This window comes from Diabrotica undecimpunctata, chromosome 7 (assembly GCF_040954645.1).
Source record: "Diabrotica undecimpunctata isolate CICGRU chromosome 7, icDiaUnde3, whole genome shotgun sequence".
In the NCBI taxonomy this organism is placed as follows: domain Eukaryota; kingdom Metazoa; phylum Arthropoda; class Insecta; order Coleoptera; family Chrysomelidae; genus Diabrotica; species Diabrotica undecimpunctata.
Window position 1 is genome coordinate 20,154,331 of NC_092809.1, and position 19,087 is coordinate 20,173,417.

At 35.3% G+C, this 19,087-nt stretch overlaps 1 protein-coding gene across 1 annotated transcript; it reads right to left on the reverse strand.

Annotated features, from left to right (window-relative positions):
* Positions 1 to 5,515: 5,515 nt before the first annotated feature.
* LOC140446206 (uncharacterized) lies at positions 5,516 to 15,287 on the reverse strand. The gene is made up of 3 exons (XM_072538743.1): positions 15,009 to 15,287; positions 11,009 to 11,480; positions 5,516 to 6,306 (listed from the first exon to the last, which is right to left on the reverse strand). The coding sequence occupies exons 1-3, from the start codon at positions 15,137 to 15,139 to the stop codon at positions 6,034 to 6,036; spliced, it is 876 nt and encodes a 291-aa protein (XP_072394844.1). The 5' UTR covers positions 15,140 to 15,287; the 3' UTR covers positions 5,516 to 6,033.
* Between the last annotated feature and the right edge of the window lie 3,800 nt (positions 15,288 to 19,087).

Here is a 19,087-nt window from a genome sequence, read left to right on the forward strand (position 1 = left end):
TGGGTTTCGAAGTGAATTCCTTCGTCGTCTATTATGTGCTGCATCTTTAGTTTTCCTCTTCGTTTGGCTTTCAGCATTTTTTACACGTTTTCATGGTTTTCTTCTGCTTTCCCGATGTTGTTTTCAAGTGTCACTTGTTTTCTGTGAGACTTCTGAGTGTTATTCTTATTTCTTCGGAAAGTTCGTCTAGAAAAGAAATTTCATTAAATTCCTGTCTTCTTTTACCTTGGAAAGCTCTTCTGGTCGTGTTTCTGTCATTGATGATGTCCTTCAGCTCGACCGGTATGATTAGTCTTTTATTGTTCGTTATTCCTTTAGGGATGTTGTCCTTCATAGCTTGCTGGATTTTCTTTGTTATTTCTTCTATTTTTCGTTCCACTTCTTCTGTTGATTCTGATTCTCTCTTCATTTCCATTTGGTTAAGCTATCTTCTGTAGTTTTGCCCGTTTGCTTCCTATCATTTCCATCTTTCTACTGGTTCCACTGTTGGTAGATCCACTCTCGATGTCATTCTTTCTGTCACTGGTTTTTGGTTGGAGCTGCATTCGAAGTGAGTTCTTACATCTTCTATGATAACATCTTTGGTGATGAATAAGTCCAACGTAGAATTGGTTTGTCTTGGATTGGAGTTGATCCTTGTTGGTTCGTCTGGCGCGAATAACATCATCTTGTTTCTGTCTTCACCCTCTCTTGTGATGTTGTGGCATCCCCATGTTGTATGTTGTGCGTTGAAGTCTCCTGCTATGAGTACGGTCTCCGCTGAGTTTATCATGGCATACGATTCTTCTAGAGCTAGGTCGTTGACTTTTCTCCTGTAAACAGAAAAAATGTTGGTTGTCCCTATTTTGATACCTACATTTTCGAACTGTTCTGTGTTTAGTACCACCTGGATCCGTCGATGTTATTTTTGACGAATATGGCTACTCCTCTTTGATTTCCCTTTAGCCTGAAATTCACTAATATTTATATATAATATTTTAGGAATTTTCAGGACAATTGGCCAATAGGAAGACATTCAAGGCGGAGCGATGTTCATCGACGTGCTCATTGGTACACAGACTAAGGCACTCGATGACATCTCTATATTAACATTTTATAAGCTCATGTATAATCAGATTTCTCTGGTATATTTCGAAAATAACTTTTATAATAGATTAAAAATAAATTAAAAGGGGGGGATTATAAAAAGTTATTTTCAAAATATACCAAAGATATTAGCTTTGTTCGCGGAACAATCCATGACCGGTTTTTGACCGATTCGCATGCGCAGTTGCGTTTTCAGCGTTCGTGGTTTTAAAAATCCGAAACTTTGACAGGAAGATTGATGTTCGCGGAGTTTTTCTAAATTGTTCATGATCAGACATAAACCGGTCCATTAGATCTGTCGATTAGAGTGCGGATTTTTAGTCAACGCAAGCGCTATGTGCACAGACACCGTAACTTGTTAGGTTTTGTGTTTGTTGTTTCATTAATCCTAACCAACTGGTTAATTTTCGAAATCACTAACCTACTTAAATTTATTTTTAACCTACCCATTTCGACAATTTCGTATAAAAAATAAAATTTAGCATAAACTTTATGGAAATATATGTAACTACACTTTTTCTCATATACTTATACATAATAGAAAACCATAAAATATTGTTTGTTAATGTTAGAAATGTTTGTGTATTTTGAGGTTAGAAACAGTAAGCAATGTCCTTTAGTTAAGAATTAAAACTGTAAATTAAGAAATACCTAACCGCGCCAGCGCACGACATTAAGGCAAGTTGACACGATGCAAGAATGTTTGCGATTCCAACTTGGACCAAGTGGACTCGTACAAGTGTACTTGTACCGTACCAAGTTGGTTGCCTCGGGTAAATGGCTTGGATGTCAAATAACCATTGTAAAGATGGCGGAAGTGATCGTAGAATGTGTTCTAGTGGTTGCTGACATGTTGATACATGAGCTTTAAATCCAGAAAAAAGTAATAAAAAAGAAAAATGCCGCACTTTTAGCATACTTATTTTTATTTTCCTTTATTCGTACATTCCATAATGCTTCCTCAGCTTCGTATAACTCCATGAGTCTAACACTCTCCCTTTCAGACCATTTTCTTTTTGTGTTTACTTTCCGTTTTCGATTTTTCAACACCGACGCCATTTTAGTTTTACAATATCACACTACTTGGATCCAAGGAAGTTGGTCAACGTCCTACTTAGCTTGGATAGAACCTGTTGATACAAGTGTACTTGGATGAACAGGTGACACGATCAAAGTAGCTTCCATGTGTTGCGCGCGCAACGTCCGAAACTTGTCGAAAACTAGTCAGGGACTATCTCCGCGAACAAAGCTATTAATCCAGAGACTATAATCCGGATTTGGCTGATTCCATCAAAATTTCTTAAATGAATAGAAAAAAATGATAGAAAAAAATTGTAGATTTAGCTTATTTATTATTTTTTAGTGTTACCAAGCAATGATCGTTCTTTACTGCGAAAACGTAAATAAGGAATCAAGGAATACCCTCACCATTTGTTACAAGCTACAAGAAACTGTGGATCCCATGTCAGAAGAAAGAAAGGAATTAAGTATTCTAAGCGATGTAGTCAATTTTATGAAGACGAAGACCAATGCTGCTGGCTTTTATAACATTGATCGTAGTTTATTAGGCAGATTTTTTGCTTATATGTTTTCTTATTCCATTGTTTTGCTACAATTCAATAGACAGATAACTATTAGGGAGACTAAAGTCAACAACAGTGTTTACAATGTTACAGAAGTATTTACAACCTTCAATTAATCACTAAAAATAATAGTTGAAAACATGCATTAGTGTTTATACTTTGATTATTTCTTCACTACATATATGTACAAAAAGTGGGTTTTGTAAATAAATGAAATTCATGCACAAAGGCGGTTGGAAAAATCGAAATTTGAACAGCCATGCTGCTTTTAAATAGATATACAATAATTATAGAACAGAAATAATTCAAAACTAGAATCAGAAGTCAGGGGCGGACTAACGCCTAGGCAACCTAAACACGTAATTACGGCCCGTAATTTTTGGATCTCGAAAATAAGGTTTCTAATTTTTGAATTTTTATAAGTCATTTTTATATTTTTGTTTAACTGAAAAATGTGATTTTCCGAATCGTTGACTGATTAAGTCGAAAAGTGTGGACGAGCGTTCCCGTGCTTATGCATCCACTCACGTAAGTGTGCACACCCGCGAATTGGATCATCATCATCATCAGTGGTGCTACAGCTCTAGTTGAGCCTTGACCTTCCCCAGTCTATTTCGCCAGTCGTTTCTGTTCATCGCCAACCGTTGCCAATTTGCCGCGCCGATTTTCCTTGCATCCTCGTCCACACCGTCCCTCCATCTCAGTCGTGGTCTGCCTCTACTCCTATTTCCCACTGGGACCGATAATAGAGTTCGTCTGGGTGGGTAATTTTCATTTGCTCTTGACACATGTCCAGCCCATCTAAGCCTACCTATTTTTATGAAGGATATTACATCTCTACCATTTACTATTTTTTTATACTTCTCGTACAATTCGAAATTATATCGCCTTCTCCAAATACCATTCTCACAGAATGCGCTCATTATTCTTCTTAGTATCTTCCTTTCGAAGACGAGCAGAAGATTTGCGTCTGTTTTGGAGATGGTCCATGTTTTGGAGATGGTCCATGTTTCTGACCCATATGTCAGCACTGGTAGGATGAGTGTTCTATATATTATTAGTTTGGTTTTCTGGCTTAAATTTCTGTTTTTTAGCTGCTTGCTTAGTCCAAAATAACATTTGTTTGCTAGCAGTACCCTCCGTTTTACTTCTTCAGATGTGTCATTATCGTTTGTTATGAGAGAACCCAAATATGTAAACTTATTTACTACCTCAAAATTATATTGGTCTATACTGAAGTTTTCTTCGGCGTTTCTAGCTCTATCTCTGTTATTTGGAATAGATGCTAACATTTTGGTTTTTTCCTCGTTTATTTTAAGGCCCATATTTTGTGCGGCTGTCAAGAAGGTGAAAGTCATCTCTTTAAGTCCTCGTGTAGTACGTGCGATCAAATCCAGATCGTCAGCGTAAGCCATAATCTACGTTGATTTATTAAAGATTGTTCCCCTATTGTGTAACTCGGCATCTCTTATAGTCTTTTCTAACGCTATATTAAAGAGAAGGCACGCCAGCGCGTCTCCCTGCCTTAACCCTGCATATGTTTCAAACGCTTGTGACATATCGCCTTGTATTTGCACTCTGCAGATCACTTTACTCATAGTTGTTTTTACGAGCCTTATTAATTTATGGGGAATGTTAAGTTCATTCATGGCTTCGTATAATTTACCTCTTAGGACGCTATCATACGCTGACTTACGTCGTGTGATTGCGTCTTTCACTTCAAATATTGAAGGAGGTTCTACGTGAGTGTTATTTTTTGGTTTTTGGGGTGACGCATCATTTTCCACTTCGGTACCAAGTAGTTCTTTGAAGTGCTCAACCCATCTGCTTTGTACTGCGTCAGCGGTACTGACTATATGTCCATTTTTATCTCTACACATCGTCAGCCGTGGTTTAAATTCTTTTCTTGTCTTATTTAGGATATTATAGAACTTTCTAGTTTCATTTTGCCCCTTTAATGATTGAAGCTCTTGCATAATTTGGTTTTCGAAGGTCCGCTTTTTCCTTCGATGTATGCGTTTTTCCTCCTTCCTAAGATCTTTGTACATTTGCTCCTTATCCCGTGTTCTTCTTTGTTGCATAATTTTTTCTTTTAGTGATATCTTCACATTCATCGTCGAACCAACTGTTGCGTGGAGTGGATTCTTCTGGTCCTAGGACGTTGTTTGCCGCTTCCTTAATTGTTCTTCTACATATATCCCATTGCTCGCTAGCTGTTAAATTCTCATCTGTTGTGCTTTCATGTTCAAGGTAATTTTGATACCTTTTTAGTGCACGGGGCTCTTTCAAGAGTTTTAAATTGTAGCGAGTACCGCGAATTGGATAGAACTACATAATATATGCTTTAAAACCAAACCACCAAACCAAAGTATGTGTCATGACTAAATTCTTTGCCTTATTGATATCTGAGCAAATTGTAAGCAGTAAAACTAGTTGTGACAATAAAATTTTTAAAACATTAGATTGCGGATATTTGTTTTTTTTTGCCAAATAATAAAAATACAGAGTGAGGATTTATTAAAACAATTTAACTCTAAGAACCGTCGAATTTTATTTTTATTAGTTTTACTTATATCAAAATATTTCTAGATTTTTTAATGTGTTCTCTGTGGAGACGTTACTCGACAAAATTTGAAAAGATGGCGCCTCAACATTTCTCCACGATCTTCTTTACTTTGGTCTATCGCTTTGGTACTTGTTCTCTCTCAAAACGATTTTATTCTCATCATCGTTTTCAGGAGCAGCTGAAAGCAGCTAAACAGCAGGTGAAATCGTCCAACTTGGCAGTCGATATTTCACCTAACGAATTACTCTTGTTTATTTCAGACCTAGATTATTTACCACTGCCTCCTCGACCAGAATCTTCAGACGCATGTTGTTTGTGTAATTGTTTAGATTTGTGAACATTCGATTTTGAATTTTTGCCTGAAGGCGTATCAGTTTTATCACCACCGATGTACTGGATCAATTTGTCGACATCGTTTATTATGTCACTTAGATGGCCTTCAACACTTTCAGCTGTAAGAACGACGACGTTTTGATCTGTCTGGGCTTTCTTTTTCTTGGTTTTTGTGTTGGTATTTTAATGGAGAGCGTTTCCATTTTCATCAACTTTCCTATCTTCTGTACTTCTATATGTAGGAAAAAAGACACTATATTTGCTGTGCAGCACCTTATTAGGATTTACTAGTTCAGGAGGTTTCTTGCTATCAGCAATGGTGTCTAAATCAAAGGAGATCGGCTCATCCACTGGGGTAGCAGCAATTTGTAATGTAGCTTTTGTTGAAAACCTCGGAACAATATTTTTAATGTGTGTAATACAACAAGGTATAATAAAAAAATGTTTTTTGAATATTAATTTTTATTAAAAATCTATATGACTAAACTGTATAAGTACTACAATATATGTTCCCACATATGAAAATAATGATACGATTAATGAAAAATCCACTTCAAAAAATCCTGCTGCCGATATATTTGGAAACTTTCTATTGATTTGTCTGGCTAGATATAACAGTTCCTGTCGTTCTTTTGAACTGTACGGAAGAGAATGTTGTAACTTGCAACATAAGTTGAGGATATGCGCTGATTCTCGTTTAATCAGCCCACACGAAGCTATAACTAACCAGTTCCATGCCTAAAATATCACAAATGTACATTGGCAAAAGCTTCTAATAAGCGACCCAAATAAAGATTATAATAAGCCTAATCAGAAAATACAGAAAATGAAACAAATTAAGCGAAAATATGAACTAACGTTTAATTATTGGTTAGTTATTGCCGTTGGTAATCTTAAGTAAAATATATAGACAATATTGAAACATTTTAAGTTCATAACGGTGTCAGACTGTGAGTACCAGCTCGCTAGTACACTACGCGGGAAAGACTGGATGGAAAAAAATCTCATCCCCAATACTGCACGTTCCAACGTATTATGGAAAACGTTCTATATGTATATATAGGACCATACGACTGGCCTGCATAAGATATAATCAAATAATCAACCGTGAATCAACTAATAACATGACATAGCTATGCCATTACATGAGATACACTCAAAATAGAAGTGTAGTAATGCGTTACTGTTGAAAGTATCCATTGGACAGAGTACCTGAAGAACACACACGCGGCTAATGCATTTGATTGAAGGGGGAAATATGTTAGTCCAATTGCCTAACAGTAGCTCTCGATGACAATCCAATCATCGCTCTAAACACGGAACAAATCAGCGTTTTTCTGTACGCTCTGGTGAAATGACCACATAACTACTTTCCGTAAAGAGTGCTTCAGAAGTAGAAGAGCAACTCAGTGTGGATGGAGACGGCAAAACTCTGCGGATCTGGTCACAGAGTGTAAGAAATCACGTAAAAGACTAAATAAGATAATCAAAGAGAGCATAAGACAATGCTGCATAAAGCTTATCAATTAAGTGGAGAATGATCCTAGGGCAGGCCATGTATAGCGGTCATGGCTCACCTGAAAAGCCAATTGCCATGTCAATTCCGACTTCTATATGTACTTAACTCGTAGAGAGTGTCGTTTCTGCGTTGTTTCCTCAACAACACTCTGTATGATGGATACATCATCATCTATGACTCGACAAACCTTTTTGGGACTTGGCCTGTTCCAAAATTCTTCTCCATTCTGATCTATTTCGTGCTTTTTTCTCCAGTTTTTTATTTTTAAGGTTATTATATCATTTTCTATTTATTTTATGTACTTCCTATCCTCCATTCTTTTCAAATGTCCCATTCAACGCAGTCGTCCTATTTTAATGAACCTTATGATATCCGGATCCTGGTATATTTTGTATATGTAGTTCAAAGTTGTATCTTTTTCGCCAAATTTCATTTTCTTCTGTACCTTTATATGTGTCTTAAGATTTTTTTTTCATAGGTGGCTAATGTTTTAGGTTTCCGTATATGGGTACCGATCTAATTAGGTATGCTGGCTACAGCGAGCAAGATATTGGAACAAATAGTCTATCAAAGAATTGATGCAGCAGTTAACTCGCTGCTTAACAGCAACGATTATATATTCCAAAAAGAATAGTCAAGACTGGATGCGATTAACCTTGCGTTAATACAGGCAAGGAGGCAGCCGCAGGGACCAGATGGAAGAGGGGTACGAATTGGTACTGTCTGGTGGCCATATTGGACATCAAAAATGATTTTAACTCCACTAACTGGGACTGCATTATTGGAACTCTCACCAAAATGAAGGTACCGGCGTATTTAAGGATGATGGCGACTAGCTACTTCAGTGATCAACTTTTGAAGTATCCACTTTTGGTCCGAAGGAATATAATACCACTGAAGAAGTACCATAAGGCTCTGGCAAAGCTAGGCCTTCTCTTGTGGAATGTTATTTATGATGGGTTACTAACTTATATGGTGGCATATGATGATGACGTGGTCATGGTGATTGTCGCAAAGCATTTTGCAGAAATAAATCTTACATTCTACATTATCTTCGAGAGGATCTACCAGTGAATGAACACAGTCAATTTAACACTAGTGCAGCACAGAACTGAGGCAGTGTTTATTACTGTCGGAAATGTGTGGAAACCCTGGGAGTTGAAGAACATGAAATTACATTGCAACCATTCCTTCGGTACTTGAGAGTGATGGTTGATATCCGATTTAGTTTCAGGCAGCGGGTAGAGCACGTCAGTGTTAAAGCCTGTTAGTTAGAGCAGCCTTATCGCGGCTAATTCCGAATGTAGATGGACAAAAATAAAGCAGAAGGGTTAACCTACGGAATATAGTTTGGGCTGATACCCTCGAAACCCAGGATTTACGAAGAAAGATCTCATCACTATATCGTCTGAGTGTGCGCCAGCGTAGTCCACGGCAAAACAGCATGCATCGATTAAAAATGCAGTGGGATTTCGCAATAACGGGCATTTGAACGCATTGTCTTATACCACAGATGAATGTTTGGCTGAACCGCAAACATGGTGAGGTCAACTACTATCTGACGCAGATGGTACGAAGACATGGCTACTTTCGAGGATATCTTTATCGATTTAAACCTGACGATTTTCTAGAGTGCCCGTCCTGTCCCGAAGTAATTTAAGACGCGAAGTACGTGTTCTTCGTGTGTCCTCGTTTCAACTTAATAAGCAATAATACTCTGGAAACTGTTTTCGAACAGAGACCTTAGTAGGAAAAATGTTTTTATCTATGGTAGCTTGGGATGTAATCACCACATTTACGATGTGAGCCCTCCAGGTCCCTTGACAACTTGAAGAGCCTGAAAGAAAGCAATAGCTAGGTGAAGTAATGCTTTACGGCGGTTCCGCGGGAGAAAAAGAGATAGTTTTGTCCCTGATAGTATTGTAACATACGAGTCAGAAGATCTACTATTGATGATAAGTATTTTTCTAGATATACCAAGACTGCTAGGTACAGGGGGAAAAGTTTTATCTCTAAATAAGTCTTAATGACCCTAATCACAATCCTACATGCAAACTTTCAGCACATTAAGGAAGCTTCAGCAGAGCATGATGTTTGTTTTGAGTTTGGTAATGTTGACCACGTTTCCGAGTATTTATAGGTATCCATTCTCTTCATATCAATTATAATATTTTCAAGGAAGAGCTGGATGGTTTTAATTTAGTGATGATTATGCCTCAATAGTTAAATCTCTGAAGATTGGAACGAGAGTCTAGTAATACTCTTGCACAAAAGGAAACAAATGTGACCTAAAGGATCATATACCTATATCGTTGGTCAGTCAAGTATACAAACTGCTTATGAGTATTATTAACAATCAGTTGACTTAAAAAATGGATAATTACCAACCGGGTGAACAGACTGGCTTTCGCAAAATATATAGTACATTAGACCATCTGCGGACAATGAGAACACTGATATTGAAAGCAAATGAGTACCAACTACCCATATTTCTTGCCTTCGTAGGCTATGAAAAGGGGCATTTGATAGTATCGAGATGTGGGCCATAGAACAAACTATTAATAATTGTAGAATAGATTCGATATATAGGCAACTAATACATAATATGTATGAAAACATAACTGACAGTACAACTAGACAAAAATGCCACCCTTATTAAGAGAGGAGTTAGGCAAGCTGGCGTAATATCGCCAAAGCTTTTTAATCTAGCCCTAGAAGACGTCTTCCAAACTACAAATTGGTCAACATATGGCATCAACGTTAATGGGAACAAGTTACACCACCTCAGATTCGCTGATGACATCGTGATTATAGCTACCACATTCGAGGAATTACAAATTATGATGAAGGAAAATTTTTGTCAAAAACTAATTATTATATATTGAATTAAAAATATTTGCGGCCACTTTTTGACTGGCAACCTATTATCAATGTATTCTCCTAATTTTAAATGTATACTTCATCTAATTTACATACCGTTGCACGTCATCCGCGTCATAGTTCGTGAGGTCACATGATACCAACACGAAATATTTAGGCGGTAGGTGTGTTCTCTTTTAGAATCACTCTGCCGAGTACACATTACAGCCACTAGACATATTTTATTATATATGCGTAGAAATAATATTTAAAGATTTCTATTAATGTTAACTTAAATAAATAAACAATAATACGTTTAATTTAATTTGTATAAATGCATTATAAAGCGTTTTTATGAAGAACATTTGTTCGGAACACATTGTAACTTTAATCGAACGAAGGTGATATTTTGACATAAATTGGTAACAATTATTTGACAGATGCGGTGTTGACTAATGTTAATAAGTAATGAAAAAAGTGTTGTTTTTTTTAAGTATTATATTTTACATCTTTATACGACGCATACAAGCGGCTCAAATTGTTTTTAACAAGGATATTTTTTAACTCTTGTTTTGTTTCTATTTATTTGCATTAAATAATAATTTGTTTTGTTGTATAATCCACTTTTGCAATAATTATATGATTTATTTCATTTAAAATGGATTCAGGATTTCTTTATACTTTGGCAACTATGTCAACTTCTATCTCTGTCAATGATAATGACGTGCAACGGTAAGTAAATAAGATGGACTATATGTAAAAATGTAAGTTTGATTAACTACATTATGAACCTAGTGGGATCTTAGGCTATTAGCAAGAATTGATTGAAATGAGAACATTTTATAGTTGTTTTTGACCTTTCTAATCCGGAAATCGTTTTCAAAAAATATTATAAATAGGAAATTGTTAACCTGTCATGTTTACCAATTGTTCATTAAGCTTACACTTTTGTTTGCCAATCGAGCTTTATAATAACCAAATTTGCGCCAATTGGTAAACATCAGTATAAGCTCAATAAACAAGAGATAAATAAAGAAATTGCGTGCATTCTTTTTTACTTACCACAAACATAAGAAATTCACATATAGAATTTAAGGCAACTTCTACAGTCAATTGATCAGTTTCTCCTGTAATCAGTAGGGTATTTAGCGAAACCAAAATTTTTAAAACAGTTGCGATATTTATAAACAATATAACTACTCCAAAAATATTATTAAAAATATCTACACAGTCGAATAAAAGGTTAAATATTTTGGATGCTTCTAAAAGTCTACAAAAAGTATTATCTTCAATTATTGAGATTTGTGGTAGTAATTGTCCGACTGAGTTACATCTTGTTAAGGAAATATTGTGTTCTACTTTTAGGGTTTTAACAAGATAGTTTTTTAATCCTTGAAAACTGTATCTCAGAGATAAAGCCGTATTATAGATTACGGTGACGGTGAGAAAGATATAGTAATTCATTATATTTTGAATAAATTTTGCTATCAGTAGCTTTAGTTGATCTACTGAATTTAAACTTGCAGTAAAATCCCTAAAAATAAGTAATTGTTATTAGTAATTAGTTGGTAAGAGAATATCGTACTGTCAATTTTAAATAAATAGTTTATATAAATTAAAATCCATCGTTTTATATTTAAACTCATTACAGTGGTGTCACAGTGTGAGATAATTTAATAATTTGAAAAATAAATTAAACAGTGACTTTTGAAAAATACTTTTGAAAAGTATTGTTCGTCAGCAATATCTGCGTAGTTCGGTAGTGATTTTTGAACATTTGGGAAGTAAGTGTGTGCCTAACCAAAGATGCTGCTAGTAGAACTTTACGTAAAGCAACAAAGTGAACAACTAGAAGAACGAGATGAAGACTGCAGCGTGTCCAAGAAGATCCTACAAGAACGACTGAAGGATGTTCTCAACAGGAATGGAGATGATCCAGAGACATTCCAGTTTCAGTCAACAGAAGAAGCAGTTATAAAGAAAATGATTGAGGAAACATTTGAAAATTTTTCTTAAATGATTGAAGAATCTTCTGTAAAAAGAATGATAATAAATTCGTAAATGTTCCTCCAATGATCGAAGAAACTTCTAAAAAGAATGATGATAAATTTGAAAATGTTTTCAAAAAATTCGATAAAACGTCTCAAATTATTAAAGAAGCAGCTAGACAAAACGACGAGAAATCCGAAATCGTTTCTAGAAGATTGGACGAGACTTCTCAAATAATTAAAGAAGTATGTACTCAGAACAATGAGAAATTTTAAACAGTTTCTAGAACATTCGATAAGATACAGAAAAATGTAAACGACCGGCGTAGAAGAGCAGATCAAACAATTAGAGAGCATGATAACCAATACAAAAAGTGCTACTAATTGCCACCATTTCCTTGACTGCTGATTTACAAGGTGATGCTGCGAATATTCTAAGATCGATTCCTAAGGGCCTAGAAAATATTATCAGATCTTGTTCACTCGACTAGACAAACGTTACAGCTTGTCAAATTTAAGGTGATACTTGACAAATTTGTCCACTTGCGTCGAAAATTAAGTGAGAACGCATTCGGAGGAAAAGAGATACATAATGCGCTCGGTCTCTTCGCCTCGTTGGTACACTCCATACTACAAGTTTACAGAAAGTGGCCTTATTTATTAATGGAACTTCTATGATATGTCTATATTTTATGTTATTTTGACGTTTCAATTTTTCCTTCGGAAATTTTTCTCAAAATACGAAATATTTTGTTTTGTTACTTGGTAAAAAAATTCTTCTAATAATTATATTTTATTTGACTCATTAATATTAACCATTCAGTCATGTTAAAGCGGCAGTTTTTTCGAACACTTCTATAAATGTCTCGTTCTGTAATTTAATAAGAGGAATATTGGCAGAGATAAAAGCTTTACATTTGCGTTACAGTAAACTGTATAAGAATAAAAAAACCGTAGTTAATCTTATACCTGGAACATACCGACGAAACATTTATTACTTAATTTTTATACTAGAGTTGTCGTAATATTTTATTTTTTATTTTAAACTAAAATTGTGGCTTATTCCCAATAAAAATAGTAAATTACATTATTATGCCACAAGAAAATAGCCTAAGAATAATTTTTATTTTAAATAAAAACACACACACACACACAGGCGTACAACCCAGCTCCTACAGAGATATGTGTTCTAATGGAATAGTGGGACCCACATGTCTGAAGATCAAACCGGTCACACTCCTTTCGAGTGGTACCTATCTGACCCACAAGCTATCCTTCCACCCCTCCCCCTCGCAGAGGAGACTGTACTCATTTTTTAATTTGGAGACCCTGTTTAATAGAATATCTTCCGTATGTGGTTAAGCCACCTAATTTTAGGGGTAGCTAGAAAAGCTTTTCTCCCTTTGGGTGACTAAAAACTGAATGACTACTTAGGACTCATGTTCCCTAAATGTGTTCTCCAGGCAGTGGGCCATCGCCCATCGACCTGGGTCGATGTCTCGCTGTCCAAACTGTGTGTGTTCGGTCACTCAGTCGTCGAATTGGCAAAATGAATTTTATTCTCCTCGGCGACTGGGTGCCCAAAAGGCCTGTCCATACGCCTACGTCTGTCGGTACGTGACCTCAATGCTCAGTTTACGCGTCCTTCAGAAAGGTGTTTCGGTGCCGCTGGCGTTCAAACTCACTGATTAGTCTGATGTCTAATACTACTTTTAGATACAAATTACTTGACTACACAAGACACTTGAGATAATTTAATTTATAACTCACCACAAAAGACACGATTAAAATTAAAGTTCGTCTTCTGTCTCCGAACTACTATTTTCTAGAGAATCCACACTATCAGTGTCACTATCTTTCTGCAAATGTATTATTAAATCGTCTGCAATTAAGTCTAGAGCTGGTTCCTTTTCCATTTAATAACGCTCATAAGAAATAGCATGTCTCAATATTTTTTCCACTCATCTTGGGAAAATTTGCAGAAAAACTCATCACAATATGTTTCAACATTTTTTAATTTAAAATCTACATTTTTATTTGCCACATATTGTTTTAGAGCAGCCCACACTAACTCAATTGGATTTAAGTCTGGGTGGTAGGGAGGTAGGCATTTCCGTGACATAATTTATTATTACGCATAAAATCGCCCAAGTTGGATTTTGGGGCAGATCTCATTCTTTTGTTAGGCGTCGAAAATTATGTAGAAGCACCTTCTTCTATATTTTTCATTTCACGAGAGATCCGTTTTATAGTGGCTATACTTACTCCCGTTGCTAAGGAAGCACGCTCTTGAACTTTTTTAAAATCTTTAACATGCGGATTTTGTATCGCTTCTCTCTGCATAAAAATAATTACATTTGCTATTACCTCCCTCGTTTGTCCAGACAAGACTTTGCCTTCTAATTTTGAATGAAAATCCATGTTTATAATTTAAAATACTTAACAATAATTATTTAAAAAGTCAAATCTATTGTAATACGATATTTCTTCAACACACAGTAACTTTAAACATAAGTAAAATAAAAAAACTTTGTCGCAGACTATACAAGTACCTTGCACTTCCAAGGGCCAAGAAATAATAAGGACGAATTGTGTTGTGGTCGAATGCGCATCGTGGGTGGAGCCTAATTTCAAATCGGCCAAGTATCACGTTAAATTTAACAAGCAATACGTTACTTTAGGCTTGCACAGTTTATTATGTTATGTAACAGTTTACTCATTGCGCGGATTTATCCACTGCGCGGAATTCCCCCGTTCTTTCCTAATGTCACATGCGAAGTATTTCAAAATTACTTGATATTTTTTTGTCTTGATTTAAACAGGGCTTCATTTTTGTCGGGTTGAGTATAGCTCTTTATTTGGAACAACATTTCCTTAACTGCGTTAAGTTAGCGCTGCACTAACGCATTTTTATGCCTCTCTGAACATCCTTACCTTAGAAAGAATACTTTAACACACTCTAAGTTGGTAAATAATAAAATGAATCCTTCATTGAATTTAATATCTATTTAAAACAAATATGAAGGATTTATTGTAAATATTATTGCAAAATAAATACTTAATGGATATCTTACCTGTATTGAGCAATACCAATGACAAACAAAAAAATAATATGGCCTAACACGACCTCTAGAATCATATAAATTTGGTTTCTCCAAAACGATTCTATCTGCAACTTCTTCCTTAGTATACTTTGAAGCTTCATAAACTGTGACCATCTCCCTTTATTCCAGAAAACGTTTCCCAATGTAGATATTATGCATATTATTGTCAATAGCGTATCAGTAAAACTTATAAGAATAACATTAGATGTTCTTGATGTTTTGTAGGTATTCTGAGATCCGTACCATTGCAAGTAAATATATCCCAGCACTAGTAAAAATGAAACCGAAGAGTAAAAACATTTTTTCAACGTTTCGTGTCGCTTCCAGTACAAAAATTCTTCGTAAGGTAAAAATAATCCAAAAAAGCATAATATATGTGTATATAAACATAAGAATTTTCTAAAACAGTAAGAAGGCAACAACATGTTTACTTGAAAAGTCGATTACTGGCTCTAAAAACACGAGATTCGTGCGACAATTTATCAGGGTTAAACACGTTCATTTTTCTTGGTATTTTTATTGTATTATAAAACAAACAGATGTAATAACGTAAGTTACAGATAAATTAAAGTTGATAAGGGTTGTAATTAACAAAGCACGATATATAAACATAATTTTGATCAAACAATTGATGCATTAGAGGAAGGTTCGATAACGTTAGATTATGACATGAAATATAATATTATATTTATGTTTTCATATACTTCTGCCCAAGTCATTCTTATAGGTGAATTATTATTGCATTCTTAGGAAAAACAAACCAATAGGAAAAGTTATGACTTAGTTTCTATAAACTTTTAATTTTTTATTTAAACTCAATTTTATCTCAAACCCAACTCAAAGTAAAGATAGTTTTTTTTCAAAAAATATGTTTGGGTAAGCGTTTTAATGGGCTAAATTTGACATACAGTGTACTATAGAAAATGTCACACTGAGAGTGCAGTACGGGTAAGATACGGCAATGCTTTTCTTATGGAGAATAAACGCGCAGGGTTGTCGGTTTTCTCCAGCTGTTGATTGCTCATTGTCTCACAGGACCGGCTTGGATAAAATGCATCTGCCGGCAGTACGAGTAAAATATTTTATATCATGTATACGTATACAGTAGAATAAAAAGGCATTGATGAGTTATTGACAACGAAAACTATGAATTTTGCATATAAAACGTCAACATGAGATATACAATTGAATCATATTCATAAGAGTAACATTTGAACACCTCTTTACAAGGACAACATACAATAACTGTAGTTTTAATGTTTTACATAAAATAGAAAAAACCTACATAATTTCTAGGAAAGAATTTGGAAACTTGGAAATGATATTATTTATAGATATTATATATAATATTCAAATTTCCAATTCTTTCATAGAAATTAGATTTTTTCTATTGTATGTAAAATATTAAAAATACAGTTATGTTGTTTCTATAAATAGGTCTTCATTTCTTTTGTAAAACTTCTGCTACAAATTACCATCATTAACATAATCACCTAAATATGGCCATAAACTTGTTTGTCATAATTAGTATTTGATAAACTCCAAGCTTTCCCTATTTCACCCCCTACCCATCCTAAGGATGGGTAGGGGGTGAAAGTGCTTTTGGAAAACGAAACTACACTTCAAAATTTAGTCCGAGTTTCAACAGAGAGCATGGAGTCCCATAAGTTTAAATCCGGTGAATTATTTAACGGTTGCGCTAAACTCGTAGTGTTAAATGTGTTGTGTTTTTTACAAAATACGGAACAACTTAATGTTAGTGCTGCTGTAAGACGTACTTCGTTGATGACTGGTGTTAGCGAAAGAAGCATTTACAATTTCAAAAAAGAAAAAGAACAGAGTGGAACGTTGAAATCGCCAATAAACGTAAGAAACGAGTGTGTCAATCAAATTCTAAAATATTCACATATGACGAGGGTGTAAGAAGTATTCTACGGAGAATTGTTCATTGTGAATTTTTCATGAAAAATTTGCCGCCATTATTAAAGCATATACATAACTTCATACAAGGTAATGAGAATATACAGCCGTTGTCTCTTTCTACTTTATACAGACTTCTGAAAGATATTGGATTTGTTTATAAGCAACGTGGCCGAAGAAGCATCATGGTGGAGCGAGAGGATATTATTCATTGGCGCCATAATTATTTGATAACTATACGACGTTTGCGAAAAGACCATTGCAATATCATATATTTGGACGAATCGTGGGTTAATGTTGGCCAATCTATAAATTACGAATGGTGCGATACTACGATACAAAACAGTCGTGATGCTTTTCTCAAAGGTTTAAGTACTGGCTTAAAAGCACCTACTAAACGAGGTCCACGATATGTTTTATTGAATGCAGGTTTTTCAGGAGGTTTCCTTCCTGGCACACAGCGTGTTTTTCTGGCAAAGAAAAATGATGGCGACTATCACGATGAAATGGATGCCGCATATTTTGAGTGTGGTTTAAGGAGACATTAATATCAAATTTACCAAATAATGGTCGCAGGAATGTCATTATAATGGACAATGCATCGTACCACTCCCGTAAAGAGAGATTCCCTAACAATTCCTGGAATAAAGCTGCAATCAAGGAATGGCTAGTGGAAAAAGACATTTTTTTGGAGTGTTATTTGAAATCCGAGCTATTAGAAGCAGCGCGTGCTTTTAAAGATCACTACGATAAGTATCATCTTGAGGAGTATGCTTCACAACATAATGTTTATATTTTAAGGCTTCCTTCATATCACTGCGAATTGAATCCTATAGAAATGGTGTGGAACCAAGTTAAGCGATATGTAGGTACCCATAATACCACTTTTAAAAACGACGAGGTACGCCAGTTGATCGACGACGGTTTCGCACGCGTCACAGAGCAAAATTGGCGCAATTATGTCACTCATGTTGTTGAGAAAACGGAAACTGAGATGTGGACTGCGGACAACCTGCAAGATGACGTAGACCAATTGATAATATACGCGAACACAGGGGAGAGTAGCGAAAGCGAATCCGACATCTCGGATGTAGAGCACGACTTTAGTATAATTAATTGAATATCTGTGAGTAACCTCGATTATTTTACACTGTATAACCAATAAAATGCATTTACCAGTCCAATCAGAGTATGGGCTTTTCGGATATTGGGCTGGGTGCACGGAAATCGAGTTCCCGGAGGTTCCACCCTGTATATTTATAGCTATCAAGAAATGTAATTTAAAATATATTTGTTAGTTTAATAAAGTATAAATATAATATAATGTTAAATAACTTACACTATAAACCTTATACCTGCTCATCTGGTCAAGTGTGAGCAAGGAAAACCATTATCCCATATGGAATAACACAAGGTTTCGCTGAAAATTACCAGGTTGCTATGCCAAGGAACTAGGTAAACTTATGTTGTGTGTAAAAAATGCGAGACTGCGTTATGTTTTAACAAGGACAAAAACTGCACTTCAGATTTCCACAAAAAAAAATTTCATAGTAGGTGTTAAAATTTCGCAGTGATTCAAGTGCGCAACTTGTTTTTTTAATAACATCGCCGGGATTAAAAAATATGCAAAGCTTTTTCGATATTCCCGTTCCTGATAATTTTTCACATATTTACAAAAGAAAAAGTTTTTCTTGGATATTGGGCTGGGTGCACGGAAATCGAGTTACCGGAGGTTCCACCCGGTATATTTATAGCTATCAAGAAATGAAATTTAAAATACATTTGTTAGTTTAATAAAGTATACAGTTTTATAATAAAATTCTCGCTAAAAACTTAAGGTCTTTTTATTCAAATTCGTGCCTCTTATTTTATCAATATATTATTTTATAATAAATAACAGAGCCCGGCGTAGAGATCTGGGTACGGTTCTGTGCACTACCACTTGCACCTGTTTGTATCGCCAAGCACAAGGCGTGAAATCCGGCAATTGTGCATTCCTATATTAGCCGTACTGCACTCTCGGTGTGACATTTTCTATAGTGTCTGAAGTTTCAAGATTCCGCGTTCTTTCTGTTCGGGTTGTCTGTAACATTGGTGAGCTTTCCTCTATTGATCATAAATTCGATAGA

Excerpts from the sequence above, each read along its gene's own strand:
- LOC140446206 (XM_072538743.1), bottom strand. The coding sequence starts at position 15,139 with ATGAAGCTTCAAAGTATACTAAGGAAGAAGTTGCAGATAGAATCGTTT. Across the intron at positions 11,481-15,008 it reads ATTGGTATTGCTCAATACAG|GGATTTTACTGCAAGTTTAA; the intron begins GTAAGATATCCA and ends ACTTATTTTTAG. Across the intron at positions 6,307-11,008 it reads GTGAATTTCTTATGTTTGTG|GCATGGAACTGGTTAGTTAT; the intron begins GTAAGTAAAAAA and ends GTGATATTTTAG.